Source organism: Haplochromis burtoni, unplaced genomic scaffold, assembly GCF_018398535.1.
Source record: "Haplochromis burtoni strain Fernald_Lab_line unplaced genomic scaffold, NCSU_Asbu1 Contig_34, whole genome shotgun sequence".
In the NCBI taxonomy this organism is placed as follows: Eukaryota; Metazoa; Chordata; class Actinopteri; order Cichliformes; family Cichlidae; genus Haplochromis; species Haplochromis burtoni.
In genome coordinates, this window is record NW_024582395.1 from 3,019,134 (window position 1) to 3,032,982 (window position 13,849).

General features: G+C 40.5%; 1 protein-coding gene across 3 annotated transcripts; it reads right to left on the reverse strand.

Annotated features, from left to right (window-relative positions):
- Nucleotides 1-444: 444 nt before the first annotated feature.
- Nucleotides 445-10,168, reverse strand: LOC102306677 (DNA mismatch repair protein Msh3). 3 transcript variants are annotated; one of them, XR_006054262.1, is made up of 10 exons: nt 9,855-10,162; nt 9,655-9,772; nt 8,905-9,188; nt 8,605-8,814; nt 8,311-8,427; nt 8,095-8,212; nt 7,858-7,997; nt 7,271-7,437; nt 1,406-1,598; nt 445-1,025 (listed from the first exon to the last, which is right to left on the reverse strand). XR_006054262.1 is itself a non-coding variant. In XM_042219535.1 (9 exons), the coding sequence occupies exons 1-9, from the start codon at nt 10,002-10,004 to the stop codon at nt 6,975-6,977; spliced, it is 1,467 nt and encodes a 488-aa protein (XP_042075469.1). In that variant the 5' UTR covers nt 10,005-10,168; the 3' UTR covers nt 6,350-6,974. The 3 variants fall into 3 exon arrangements, 2 of the variants coding, with proteins under 2 accessions (XP_042075469.1, XP_005919183.3); XM_042219535.1 differs by lacking the exons at nt 445-1,025; nt 1,406-1,598 and adding an exon at nt 6,350-7,140 and having other exon boundaries at nt 9,655-9,769; nt 9,855-10,168; XM_005919121.3 differs by lacking the exons at nt 445-1,025; nt 1,406-1,598 and adding an exon at nt 6,351-7,140.
- Between the last annotated feature and the right edge of the window lie 3,681 nt (nt 10,169-13,849).

The window sequence follows — 13,849 nt, forward strand, 5'->3', positions numbered from 1 at the left end:
TGTCTCCAGGTGATAGCTTCTGTAGAAAGCCAGATGTTTCAGCTATATGTTTGTCACTGGTACACCCTTCCCCATCCTTTAGAAATGAAAGAGATGGTCCCTTGGGGGTGTGATGCCTATGAGACATTTCATTGTGTGCCTACTTTTGTATGTGGAATATGTCTCTGCCTTAGAGAGAGCTCAAAATTTACACGCTATTAAAAGTGTGAAACAGTCAATAAGGCAAGGCAAGGCAAGTTTATTTGTATAGCACAATTCAACAACAAGGTGATTCAAAGTGCTTTACAGAGACATTAGAAACAAAAACAAATAAAAAGCATGATTTGAAATTGATTAAAACAAGCAAATAAACTAACTAACTAATTAACAAACAAACAAACAAAACAGTATATAAAATCAAAACAGATAAAATCAGAACAGTTAAATGTAAGTTTTGAAATTTAAGCTTAAAAGTGTGGATTTGGTGCTTTATTCAAATGCAGCTGAGAACTGTCACACGATCACCAAACATCTCAGCATACTGGTGTTGCATACTGATCTGTATGCAACGTCTTTAAGGCCAGTGCACCAATGGGCTGAGGTGAGCATACAGTACATTTACAGTAATGTTAAACAAAGTGGATGTAGTTGTCCGGCCAATATCAAAGAGGTGTGCAACATGTTCAAATGGTAAGTTAAGTCTTAAATGCATGAGAGTCAACAAGGAACCCACCCGAAGGATTAATAAAGTTTTATCTAATCTCTAATCTAAGAGCATCTGAAAATTTTTCTGTCGATATCTGGTAGGCTAGGGCTAATTTGTTGTAGCACCGCCATTAGTAAAGCAAAAGATGGCATCCCTGTGTAGAACTTCACTTTAGAGTTGTTGTCTTTCAGGAAGTCCTTGTCTAATTTCTTTTTCGACCGTTCTTGTTTCAATTTTTGGTTTTCTTCCTGCAAATACACCAAACAGATTTTACACTCCTGCTGATCTTCATGCTTGTGCTGTGGTTGGGTCTCTGCTGCAATTTCAGTAGTGACTGGTGCTGAAAAACACACATACATACACAAAAAGACGTTTATTTCAGGTGCAAAAACAAGACGAAGTTCTACAACACCACCAGACTTGGCACAACACACTCGTTAGATAACATTTGATTTACAGAATTTGACTTTTAAACAAAGTAATCAAACAGGCACATTTCTATTTTGGCATTTAAAACTTGACTTGGCCCAGTGACAAATACAATTTTAAAATAATTACTTTTAAAACAAATGATGAAAAATCTAAGTACAACATAGACAGCAAAAACAGTAAGTGACTTGTAACTTTGAAGTGAACAGCGAAAGAGCAAAATAGCTAAGCTAAACACAGGTAAACACAGTGGGAAAAGTAGAATATTTTTATGTAAAATAACAATTTTACCTGCATAGATCTCGCCTGGATTATCCGTCTCTGGCCCAGAGGAATGTGGGACTTTTCGTGGCTGTTTTCATCTGGCTCTCCCTCTTTAACCAATCAAATCTCACCGTGGTAGCAGCTTAAAACTCGGTATGACCCAGGTTGATAGAGGGTGCCCAGTCTGGATCTCATTCCAGCATTTTTTAGGCTGGTTTGCCTACAAAACAAAACAAACATTAGCCCGCAAAGCCACAGTAAACAAAGTAGCATAGCGCAAAGAATTCAATTAAAATCAATATAAGACTTATTTGTAACCTACAGTGGGGCAAAAAAGTATTTAGTCAGCCACCGATTGTGCAAGTTCCCCCACTTAAAATGATGACAGAGGTCAGTAATTTGCACCAGAGGTACACTTCAACTGTGAGAGACAGAATGTGAAAAAAAAAATCCATGAATCCACATGGTAGGATTTGTAAAGAATTTATTCGTAAATCAGGGTGGAAAATAAGTATTTGGTCAATAACAAAAATACAACTCAATACTTTGTAACATAACCTTTGTTGGCAATAACAGAGGTCAAACGTTTACTATAGGTCTTTACCAGGTTTGCACACACAGTAGCTGGTATTTTGGCCCATTCCTCCATGCAGATCTTCTCGAGAGCAGTGATGTTTTGGGGCTGTCGCCGAGCAACACGGACTTTCAACTCCCGCCACAGATTTTCTATGGGGTTGAGGTCTGGAGACTGGCTAGGCCACTCCAGGACTTTCAAATGCTTCTTACGGAGCCACTCCTTTGTTGCCCAGGCGGTGTGTTTTGGATCATTGTCATGTTGGAAGACCCAGCCTCGTTTCATCTTCAAAGTTCTCACTGATGGAAGGAGGTTTTGGCTCAAAATCTCACGATACATGGCCCCATTCATTCTGTCCTTAACACGGATCAGTCGTCCTGTCCCCTTGGCAGAAAAACAGCCCCATAGCATGATGTTTCCACCCCCATGCTTCACAGTAGGTATGGTGTTCTTGGGATGCAACTCAGTATTCTTCTTCCTCCAAACACGACGAGTTGAGTTTATACCAAAAAGTTCTACTTTGGTTTCATCTGACCACATGACATTCTCCCAATCCTCTGCTGTATCATCCATGTGCTCTCTGGCAAACTTCAGACGGGCCTGGACATGCACTGGCTTCAGCAGCGGAACACGTCTGGCACTGCGGGATTTGATTCCCTGCCGTTGTAGTGTGTTACTGATGGTGACCTTTGTTACTTTGGTCCCAGCTCTCTGCAGGTCATTCACCAGGTCCCCCCGTGTGGTTCTGGGATCTTTGCTCACCGTTCTCATGATCATTTTGACCCCACGGGATGAGATCTTGCGTGGAGCCCCAGATCGAGGGAGATTATCAGTGGTCTTGTATGTCTTCCATTTTCTGATGATTGCTCCCACAGTTGATTTTTTCACACCAAGCTGCTTGCCTATTGTAGATTCACTCTTCCCAGTCTGGTGCAGGTCTACAATACTTTTCCTGGTGTCCTTCGAAAGCTCTTTGGTCTTGGCCATGGCGGAGTTTGGAGTCTGACTGTTTGAGGCTGTGGACAGGTGTCTTTTATACAGATGATGAGTTCAAACAGGTGCCATTCATACAGGTAACGAGTGGGGGACAGAAAAGCTTCTTACAGAAGACGTTACAGGTCTGTGAGAGCCAGAGATTTTCCTTGTTTGAGGTGACCAAATACTTATTTTCCACCCTGATTTACGAATAAATTCTTTACAAATCCTACCATGTGGATTCATGGATTTTTTTTTCACATTCTGTCTCTCACAGTTGAAGTGTACCTCTGGTGCAAATTACTGACCTCTGTCATCATTTTAGGTGGGGGAACTTGCACAATCGGTGGCTGACTAAATACTTTTTTGCCCCACTGTACAGCAAGAATGAGTAAACCTCAACAATTATGTTATGATAAATTACTTATTAACTACAACAAAAAAATACCTTTGTAAGTGACTTACAAAGGTAGTCCATAAAACTGGAATACTGTAATTCAATTATTATCAGGATGTCCTGACAGGGACTAGAAAGAGAGAGCATATTTCTCCTGTTTTGGCTTCCCTTCATTGGCTTCCTGTTAAATCCAGAACTGAATTCAAAATCCTGCTCCTCACATACAAGGTCTTAAATAATCAGGGGCCCCATCTTACCTTAATGACCTGATTAGAGCACTTCACTCTCGCTCTGCAGGCCTACTTGTTGTTCTTAGAGTATTTAAAAGTAGAATGGGGGGGAGAGCCTTCAGTTTTCAGGCCCCTCTTCTGTGGAACCAGCTTCCAGCTTAGATTCGGGAGACAGACACTATCTCTACTTTTAAGATTAGGCTTAAAACTTTCCTTTTTGCTAAAGCATATAGTTAGGGCTGGACCAGGTGACCCTGAATCCTCCCTTAGTTATGCTGCAATAGATGTAGGCTGCCGGGGAACTCCCATGATGTATTGAGTTTTTCCTTTCCAGTCACCTTTCTCACTCACTATATGTTAACAGACCTCTCTGCATTGAATCATATCTGTTATTAATCTCTGCCTCTCTTCCACAGCATGTCTTTGTCCTGTTTTCCTTCTCTTATCCCAACCGGTCGCAGCAGATGGCCCTGAGCCTGGTTCTGCTGGAGGTTTCTTCCTGTTAAAAGGGAGTTTTTCCTTCCCACTGTCGCCAAAGTGCTTGCTCATAGGGGGTCATATGATTATTGGGGTTTTCTTTGTATCTATTATTGTACGGATCTACTTTGCAATATAAAGCACCCTGAGGCGACTGTTGTTGTGATTTGGTGCTATATAAATCAAATTGAATTGAATTAAATTTAACCTTTGTTGAAATGCTTGGAAAAGACTAACATTTGAGCTGGAGTGTTCTGGAACGTTACACAGTATTTGGTCTTCTAATAGCTGCAATCCAGGTCATCCACCGCCTCTTCGTGACTTTGGAAACATGACTTGAACAATTTTTCTTCCACAACGGAATCCGATAAAAACCGATCTCTTTACCCATCGGCTTCCCGTGGCTGTCATGCGACCGGCTATAGCAGTTAATAATACAACAGCTTCTTGCCATTCTTTGTGTCTCCGTTTATCTCTGTGTGACTGTTGTCTTGTAATAGCCCGTGCGCGCTAGTACCACTTGCACCTACAATCCTTTGCAGTTTTACCCCGGAAATTACTTCACATTTTCGATCTCTATAGAGCCCAGCACAAGCCCACTTACCCATACAAACTCCAGTATGATAGCTTGGGAGGGTTAGGGAGCACCAGTCCAATGGGGTCTGGTCATAATTGTTGTCTGGTTGTGCAGTGCCAACAGTTAGATTGAAACAAGTGTAGTTGTCTTATTTAGGGGTGAATGGGCCTACTTTAGTGGTGTTAGCGATTGGCCGGAACAAGCTAGCTTGCAGCTTGAGTAATTTGCAGCTTGCGATTAAATCCCCAGGTGTCATTAGGATAGCGTAGAGCTGGTTCAGTGAAAAGATGGGGCCTGGCTGTAGCACAAGCTATGCAGTCTCCCACCTCTTGTTCTCTGGAATTCTGGATAATTCAGTCTACCTAGAGATCTAATCTAATAGCAGCTATTGCAAGTAATCTGCAGTCAGCACACCAATCTTTCTGGACTTAGGCAGCAGTGTTAGACTGAAGTGTTAGTAACATTTGCTGCAGCTGTTACTGGTGGGTCTTGGAAGTTCACCACTATTCCATTATAATATGCTCTACAAGTGTCAGTCCCAACATAACCACACTAATCCAGGCTAAGCAAGCTAAGCGTTTTTGCTCTCCCACAAAACCATCTTCACTGGTGTCTCTTTCTTCTCTCTGTTCTGAAACTAGAAACTCTGTTTGAGGAGCTTCTGGCCTTCTTCAAGTCACGCCAACCTGTGTTGGGTGATTCTTTGCGTTCTTCCTCCTCTTCTTACTTCAATCTCAGGGGTAGACTACCCTGAGATCTGTTGTTCCACAGACCAGGGGATTAGTCTGCCCCTGCGGTTGAGTTCTGGGATTTTTCTGACTTAGCTGAGTCTGGGCCTGGGTCCTGCCTGGTCAGGTCCTTCTGGATCTCTGCAATGCTTCTTCCAGGCTCCTCAGCTGCTGTGCACTAGCTGCAATGGTACCATGTCTCCTCTTCCTTTCAGCTGGACCACATGAGACGTTCTCTCCACTACCTCGAAGGGTCCTGTCCACCTCGGCTTCGATCGCTTCTTTTTCAGCACTTTGAGATGGACCCACCGAGCCTCTGGCTGCGTGCTTCCCTCTGCGAGCCTTGTTCTTTCTCCAACTTGTTTGATAAAACTTAAGACTAAAGCTTTATATTCATTGAGTTGTGCAGGAGTTGTTTTCTTTTCATCTCTATCATTCAATTCTTTGATTCCTGCACTATGACCTGGAAACTGTTGCTCTGTCATTAACCCATAGGGGACATCCACCCTTTTAACTGCTAAGGGTGAATTAGGCTTAGACGTGAGGGATCCTAAAACAGGTGCAGTCTTTAATCCCAACTACAAGTCAGTCAAAACTTCAGTCCACATCATCAGTCCGTCACAGTCCAGTCACATATGTTCATACCTGTTATTGCTGATAGTGGAAACGCGCGCAATGTATTGAAGTATCCACTAACAGCAATATGACGTCATCAAAAAAAGGAAAAGAAGAATTTAAATAGGATTACCGTTGCTGCTCGTGCTGTTGGTCTGCCAATTAATAAAAGAACAAATGTACTCAGATTTCCTTTCAAATTCAAATAAATTCAAATTCAAATTTTATTTGTCACATACACAGTCATACACAGTACGATATGCAGTGAAATGCTTACACAACTGCTCGTGACCTAAAGAAAAAAAGAAAAGGCTATGAATGAGATAAGAAATAAATATGAAAATTAAAAAGGGTAAATTTAACTAGGAAGGAATAAAATAAAATAAAATAAAATAAAATATAAAAATTAAAGTTAAAAATGAAATAACTGTACAACACAAGTTAGAATGAAGGGTAAATTTAACTTAATTTAACCTTTTTGTGTTCTCGTGATTCATACAAGAGCCTGCAGACATTAAATTAAGGCTTTCAAGTGAAGCTCAAGACCTTCAAGACATTCTGATGCTCCTTATGAGCTAATCGCTGGAATAACTGAAACTGATGCTGTTAACTTTTCTGAAGCTAACTTGTGTCTTTACCTGTTTCGAGTTGCATAAATAACAGAATATATTTCTGTTTTCCAATAAAAATATGGTCTTTATGTGTCTATAAGAGTATTTGTCTACTAAGTTCTGGTGGATGACAAGTCCAAAACAAAGTAATTGTGTTGATCTCACAAGAAGCCAGCCTACCAATGACAAAAGGGAAAACTGTAAAGCACTTGTTTAAACTGATTACAACCACCAAAGCCTCATGTTAGTTATACACACACAAAAAACATTAAAAACCACATTATGGAACTTGATGTTTTAAACGACTGAACTGGAGGAAGAACTTAAATATGTGTAGGCAGGTGTGTAACTGCTGTCTATTTCTTTTAATAAAACTAGTGATATAAAATGACCATTTATTGGGACAGACAGTCTATGATCTTTTAAAATACAGACGGCTCGGCTGGATCCTGTTTATCCCTGCAGTGAAATCCAGAGTGCTGAGAACCAAGCCGACATTGATTTCCTCATCCAGACTGAGCCTGAGGAGTTTCAAATAAAACAACCGTCTGCCTGCCCGGGGAAACCTAAACCTAATTCTGCAGAATGAAATACAGCAAACTCACAAACAGATACAGCTTTGTAAACACATACATAAGCTCAGCGCTTAAGTACATTTTAGTAATAAATTGGTATATATTGCCCTCTAGTGTCTTCCCAGCATATTACCTTGCATTCGTAATGCTGTGCAGGAGTCTCTCGGTTTGCTCTGAGAGGTCGGAGGGCACCAGGATTTCAACAGGGTTGATTTTAAGGACACGGCATTCCAGCTCAGAGCGAGAGGGACCGTCAGGAAAACAGTCCAGAAGCACGTCGCCGGTGCTGGGCTGAACTGCCTGCAGACACAAACACATGCTGTGAATCAGATGATGTCAAAGATGTGCAGCTACAGCTCCAAGTTGACAGTTATACACTGTATAAACTGAAAAATGGCAAAGCATGTTCAAATTTTATTAAAGTAACTTTTTGTCTTAAGTGAGCTATTAATCAAGATTTAATTTCTTTACAATTTCTTCTTCACTACAAGTGAGTGTGTGGTGTTATTACACTATCAGCATGCAAAGAAACTGAACAGTGAACATTAAATTATTTTAAAATAATACACAACAGTCCCCTAATGTGTGTTGAACAAAAAGCCAAGGGGTAACCCTACTTTTAAATTAAAATTTTGATTTTCATCTCTTATACACAGAATAACTGAAGAACAATCAGCCTAATGGCCAGGTGGGATTCATGGATTGACTTATGAAACTCACCACAAGTCCTACAGTGAGCTGCTTCTTCAGTTTGTCCCAATTCTCACTAATACAAAGCAGGAAACTGTCGGGAGGGTCCGACACAACATCATCACAGCCCCCCTCCTCCACATCCCCGAGTCTGCAGACCGGATTTACATCTTTTAAAAAAACTGTCAAGGAAACTGTTTCAAACAAAGAGTGACGATAAAAAGTTGTTTAAGAACACGTGCACACATTCATCATCTATAAGGATACCCTCTCCCACCAAAGTGGACTTGGTGTACAGGGCGCTGAGCTGACGAGTGAACAGAGTATTTCTGTTGGCCCCTGACGCTTTGATCGCAGATGTTTCTGTCTGTTTAACCACTCCGACCTATAAATTAAAACAATAAAAAAGCCAGTAGAGCATGAGCCTAAACTGCTTGCAATTAGTAAACAGTAATCATATAAAGTCAAAGATAAAGCAGAAACCTTGTGTCCGTGAGACACCAGCCGTCTGACATGAACAAACAGGCGGTGTGTGGGGATGCTGCACGTCATGAAGTTATGATCCAGATGACAGACGATGTTCAGCTCCTTTGCAGCAATCTGTTCACAAACAAAACGTCCTTCAGCGATCAGTGAAACACAAATCAGGTGCAGAGAGCCACTGTGTTGAAAGAAGACAATCATCTAAAACATAAGATATGTCTTTTATATTTGATACAGTTTAAATTTAAACTCCTTCTAAATGCATCACTAACACATCTGCTTTTTAGTTCTCACCTCTGCATCCTCTCCAAAGAACCTGTACTTGTAACCACACTCCACAGCCAACAAAGCATCCTTATGCTGCTGTTTCAGCTGGATCACCTGCTGCTCAAGGGGGGTGAAAATGCTCTTTGAACGCCTGGAGGAGGTGCTACAGTCCAATGGAGGACCCAGCTCTGCACACTTTCCTCCTCCTGTCTTGGCAAACTGAGAGAAGTGAACTCCCTGCAGAAATAAAAATACATCAAATCTGTTACGATGTAAAAAGTCACACTTGCTTTTTCAGTGTTATCAGGTACTTTACTTTTTGCATACCTGTTTTGCAGCAGCCAACCCCAGATCTGCCTTTTCTTTATCATCCTCCTCTTCACCTTCATGCTCCCTTTCTGCATGCTGCAGTCTGTGTGTAGTTTCAGGTTGACCTGTAGCACAACGAGGAGACCAATCACTGCTTTCCTGACCTGCATCAGCCGTCTCTGTTTCTTCCCGGGTGATGCTGCTGACGACACTGGGCTCAGCCCCGCAGGTGAAGCCTTTCAGCTTCTCCAACGTGGAGGAGCACAGGCTGCCTGCTTTTCGGCTCAGCGTCAGCTTTGTGTCTGAGGAGAGAAGACAAGTACTACAGTCACATCAACGACAACTTCACTTTGTACCCCTCAGCTGTAAGAGGCTGGATTTGTGGATGGATTTGTGAATGCAATAACACGAGTATGAGGCGAGGTAGGATTCTGATATTCATAACACACGTGCTTCTACTAAAAATGTTGGACAAGTTCAAATCTCGGTTACCTCAATCTTTCTGAAAATATTGTGAATGCAGTAACTTAAGAAGGAAGTCAACAAGGATTTTCAAAATTTTACCGTAAGTGCATCTACTAGTGCATCGAGGGATCGCACTGGAGGCCAAATAAATGCGTTGTGGGCAGAGTTATCTCATCACAATCTATACCAGTGCACATGTTTTTTGGAGAACTGTGATGCTGCTGTGCAGTGGACAGATATAAGTGACTTTAATGAGGGTTTAGAAGATCATGACATATTTTTCTGTCTGAAGTCAACACTCACCTTTAATGCCCTGACAGGACGCAGGCTCACACTCCACATCCTCCGCCTGGTGGTCCTTTGGAGAAGGCTTAACTCGTTTTCTTGGCAATTCCAAGTCATCATCAGATGAAAGCTTCTGCTGGAGGACAAAAATGAACTGCACTTCAGTAATTAGCATTGAGTGAAGCATGTCTGATATGTGCGTGTGAAGCTCAACTCACGTTGCCTCTTGAAAGTTGCTGCTCTGCAGGATTTGGGTTAATCCCGCGCTGCTTGTTGGAGGCAAAGCTGCTGCTGCTGCTGCTCAATCCTCCGAAGTACCTGCTGATGGAGGTCTGAGTGGTGCAGGACTTTTTCAGAGACTTTGGCATGCTTTAATGTTCGCTTACATTTGATCCATAATAACAAGTCGCATAAAAATGAATTTGCGTGTACAATAAAGTGCAGAGCTTTGACAGCCGCTGTCCAGCTTTTCAAAATATAGCAGCGCATACGATGAGGTCACAGACGCGTAAATGACGCGCGCCTTCTTCTTCCTCTTTGGTTAGCAGAGGTTGGCGGCTCCAGGTGCGTTGCTGCCTCCTCCTGGTTTCACCAGATATTCTACTCAATGCACTCTGCTCTGTGAAATCTTAAAATTATACACTCTTCATCACCGGAACTCCTCTGGAACGTGTATTGTAGTTGATTTCAAGTTTATTTCATCCTGAAAAAGTGAAAGACTGAATTGTAAACTGTTGTTTTTGCAAAACTTGTCGTATTTTTTGAACATTTTTCATTTTTCTCATGGGCCGGATTTCAAGTTACGAACATGAACAATGACGTGTCTGTCAGCAGTGCATCGTTTGAATGATTGTATGCATGTTAAACAAACAAAAACAAAGGATTAGGAGGAGAGGAAGCAGATCTGAACGGGCTGATTTGTAAACCCAGCCTGCTCAGGTGTACCGCACTTCTACTCGGGTTATGTCTGGAAGAGAGAAGAGCACGACAGAAAGGAGGCGGCACCAGGGGGCAGTCTTGTGTTTTAGAGCAGCAGATAACTGAAACAATCTGTCAAACTTCATACAAGCCCAAATGCATGTTTGTCCCTCTGCAAACATTACTTTTAAAAATGCCATCATTTCCATCCGAGGTAACAGCTGTTTTGCCACCGCGTGTCAGGCACCGTATAAACTTTCAGAGGTTTTAATCGTGTTTGCATATTTTTGACTGCAAGTAAGTCATAATTATAACTTAAAAACCTGTTTAGAGCTCTGTTAAAAAAAAGAGAATGATACAGATTCATAAGTAAAGCTGTGTAAAAAGATGCCTTCATTTTCTCTCTAAAAACAACAAGGAAATAGCGCCTTTAAAGTCTGGTATTCTAGCAGTCTAGTAATTGTCGAACAGAATACTTATTTAGCTTATAGGATTTAAACTAATAAATAAAATTCTAAACAAGGAAACCAGAACACTTCAACTTGTGAGCATCAGCCCATCTTAACCTGCCTGTTGATTGACCAGTGCTAAATTCCTTTTAAAATACATAAAGAATTATTAACAAAAAAAAAAAACTCCTGATAAAGTATTGTATGTCACATCATTGCACCGTTCATAGAGTCAGAAAAAAGTGCAGCATGGAAGCAAAAACATTACATTTAAGCAATACAGTATTTGGATAAGTCACACCCAGAACCCAGCCGATGAAAGTAGCATTGATAGTTTTATTTCATATTAAGCACTTCAAAGTTGTTTATTTCTTCCCCGCTGGTACAAAATGTGTCTCAGAAAAGAAATTTGAGGATGGCTGAAGATACCAGCAGCAGGATGGCACTGGGACCAATTGGAATAGCGCTGTTACACAGGTCCCCTTCACAGCAAGACATAGGCCCAACACATAATGCACTGGTTTGGCAGCCCTTTGAAACTACATTAAGACCTGTAAGACATGAGGGGAAAATTCTCAGACAGAAACTTTACAAGAGACCAAGAGCCAGCAGACATTCAGCATTTAGTTTTAGATAGAGCTTGTGATATGTGATAACATCTCACCCGTTACTCTACGAGTAACAACGGTCAGAAGCCATAACCACAAGATGTGGTCTCTGTGCAGGAATTAGGATTGGTATTCAAGCAATTCACTTGTATTTTTAATTTTATTTTTATTCCTATTTATTCTATTTATCCCCTTCATATATTTTATTTATATATGTCTCTGTATTTATATATGTGTGTGTATATATATATAATATTCTGCTCACGCTCTGTAACTTCTGTCGGTGCTGTGCTTTTGGAAACCGAATTTCCCAGAGGAACCCACCCGAGGGATTAATAAAGTTTTATCTTATCTTATCTTAAGCATGTGTAGCATTTCAATCCACATGCTATAGAAATAAGAAGAACACAATTTCACACACATTAGAAATTACAGGGGGTATTTCTTTTTTTATTCTGAAGTGTTGTCAGAAAATGGGTCATATATAAGGGGTGAAATCTTAAGAAGTCTTCTTAGTCTGGAAAATATCCCCTACTCACCACAAAATAAGTAAATATGTTTGTTTATTATAATAATAATAATGTATGTATAATATATACCTTTATTGATCACCATGGGGAAATTCCTCTCTGCATTTAATCTATTCACTCAGTGAAGCAGTGGGCAGCCAGCAATCTAGCACCCAGAGAGCAGTGTGTAGCGACAGTACCTTGCTCATGGGTACCTCAGGATAGCCATTCAGTGGATTGGAACCCCAGGCCACCACTCTACCTACTGAGCTATCCCTGTATCTATTCCTTTCTTGACCAGGAAAATTAACCAGGAAATGAATCCTATGTAGTCTGGTGTATTCTACATTTTTTAGACCTAAAGTTTCAATTATTAAACAAAAAATATATAAAATCATATCTGTTTCCACACAAGCCTCACTAACTCATTATTGAGTTGTTTAAGGTTAAAGTTTAACCTTTAACCTTTAAACATTTTTTCTTACCTGCAGACAGAGTCACACTCAGGATCAGAGCTCCATAAAGCTGCATCATGAACCAATTGCTAATCAGTCTCATGAGAGAAAAAGAAAAATTTTGTTAACACCTGCAAGACATATTGTTACTAACAGCTGGTTGACATTCAGCATTAGTACTCAGTTTTAGATAGAGCTTCTGACATGAGAGAAAAACTCATGATCTATGCTGCTAGTGTAACAACAGTATAAGGTGTCAGGATTTTGCATCAAGTGCAATGCATGAATAGCACCTTAACCCAGATGTTATAGAAAGTAGCAGAACACAGATTGAGAAACAGATATAGAAAATGCACATCCCCCCCTTTCAGCAGGAAGTGGTGGTGGTGTGCTCAAATCATCCCCTCTGTGTACTTAAGTGTTTTAAACCCTGGCCACCATCTTTTGTCTGGCAACTCCCAGGGATCATGACAAGAAGCCGGTAAAAGAAACAAAGATTAGTGAAAATAAAACCAAAAATAAGAAATGAATTGGTATAAATATATAAGTAGATTAAATGTGCGCACTTACAAATACAACTAATGTATTTAAACCAATAAATCAACTTACTGCAAACCAAAGTGCGCAATTGTGTTCAGATGAAGAAATAAATAAAAATACATAAGAGTGACTGACTTTTAGAGTGTGACCATGGGTGTGTCCATCACAGTATGGCTCCTGTTTCTCTCTTGTTACAGGCCTATCCTGCTGTTGTTTTGTTGCTGTTGACTTTTATTGTCTTGTCTTTTCTAGTGTTTTCTTGTGTCTGGTGGTGCCTTGTTTTGGTTTAACTTTCTTTTGTCATATTAATCTTGCTATGGTCCATTTGTGTGTCACTGCTACATCGCACTTTGTTGGTGCCCAGCTTGGGTGTGCCTGATGGTGCTTTTAATTGGAGTTTTATTTTAAAGGTGTTGTGTGTATGTACTCGTGTTTTTATATTATTCACTGAGCTGTTGCTTCTGTCTTTATTGCTTGATTTATAGGTTTATTTTACTTTTTTTTAGTAGAGAGACAGCCTAAACAGAATTGGTCCTAGCACTTAACCCTGTGGAACTCCATAATTAACCTCAGTGTGTGAAGAGCAGTGTTGGGTAAGTTACTTTAAAATAGTAACTTAGTTACATTACTAGTTACTTCTCTCAAAAGTAACTCAGTTACTTCAAGTTACTCGTTACTTTCAAAGTAACTAGTTACTAGGGAAAGTAACTTTGGTTTTACTCAGAATTCTCTTG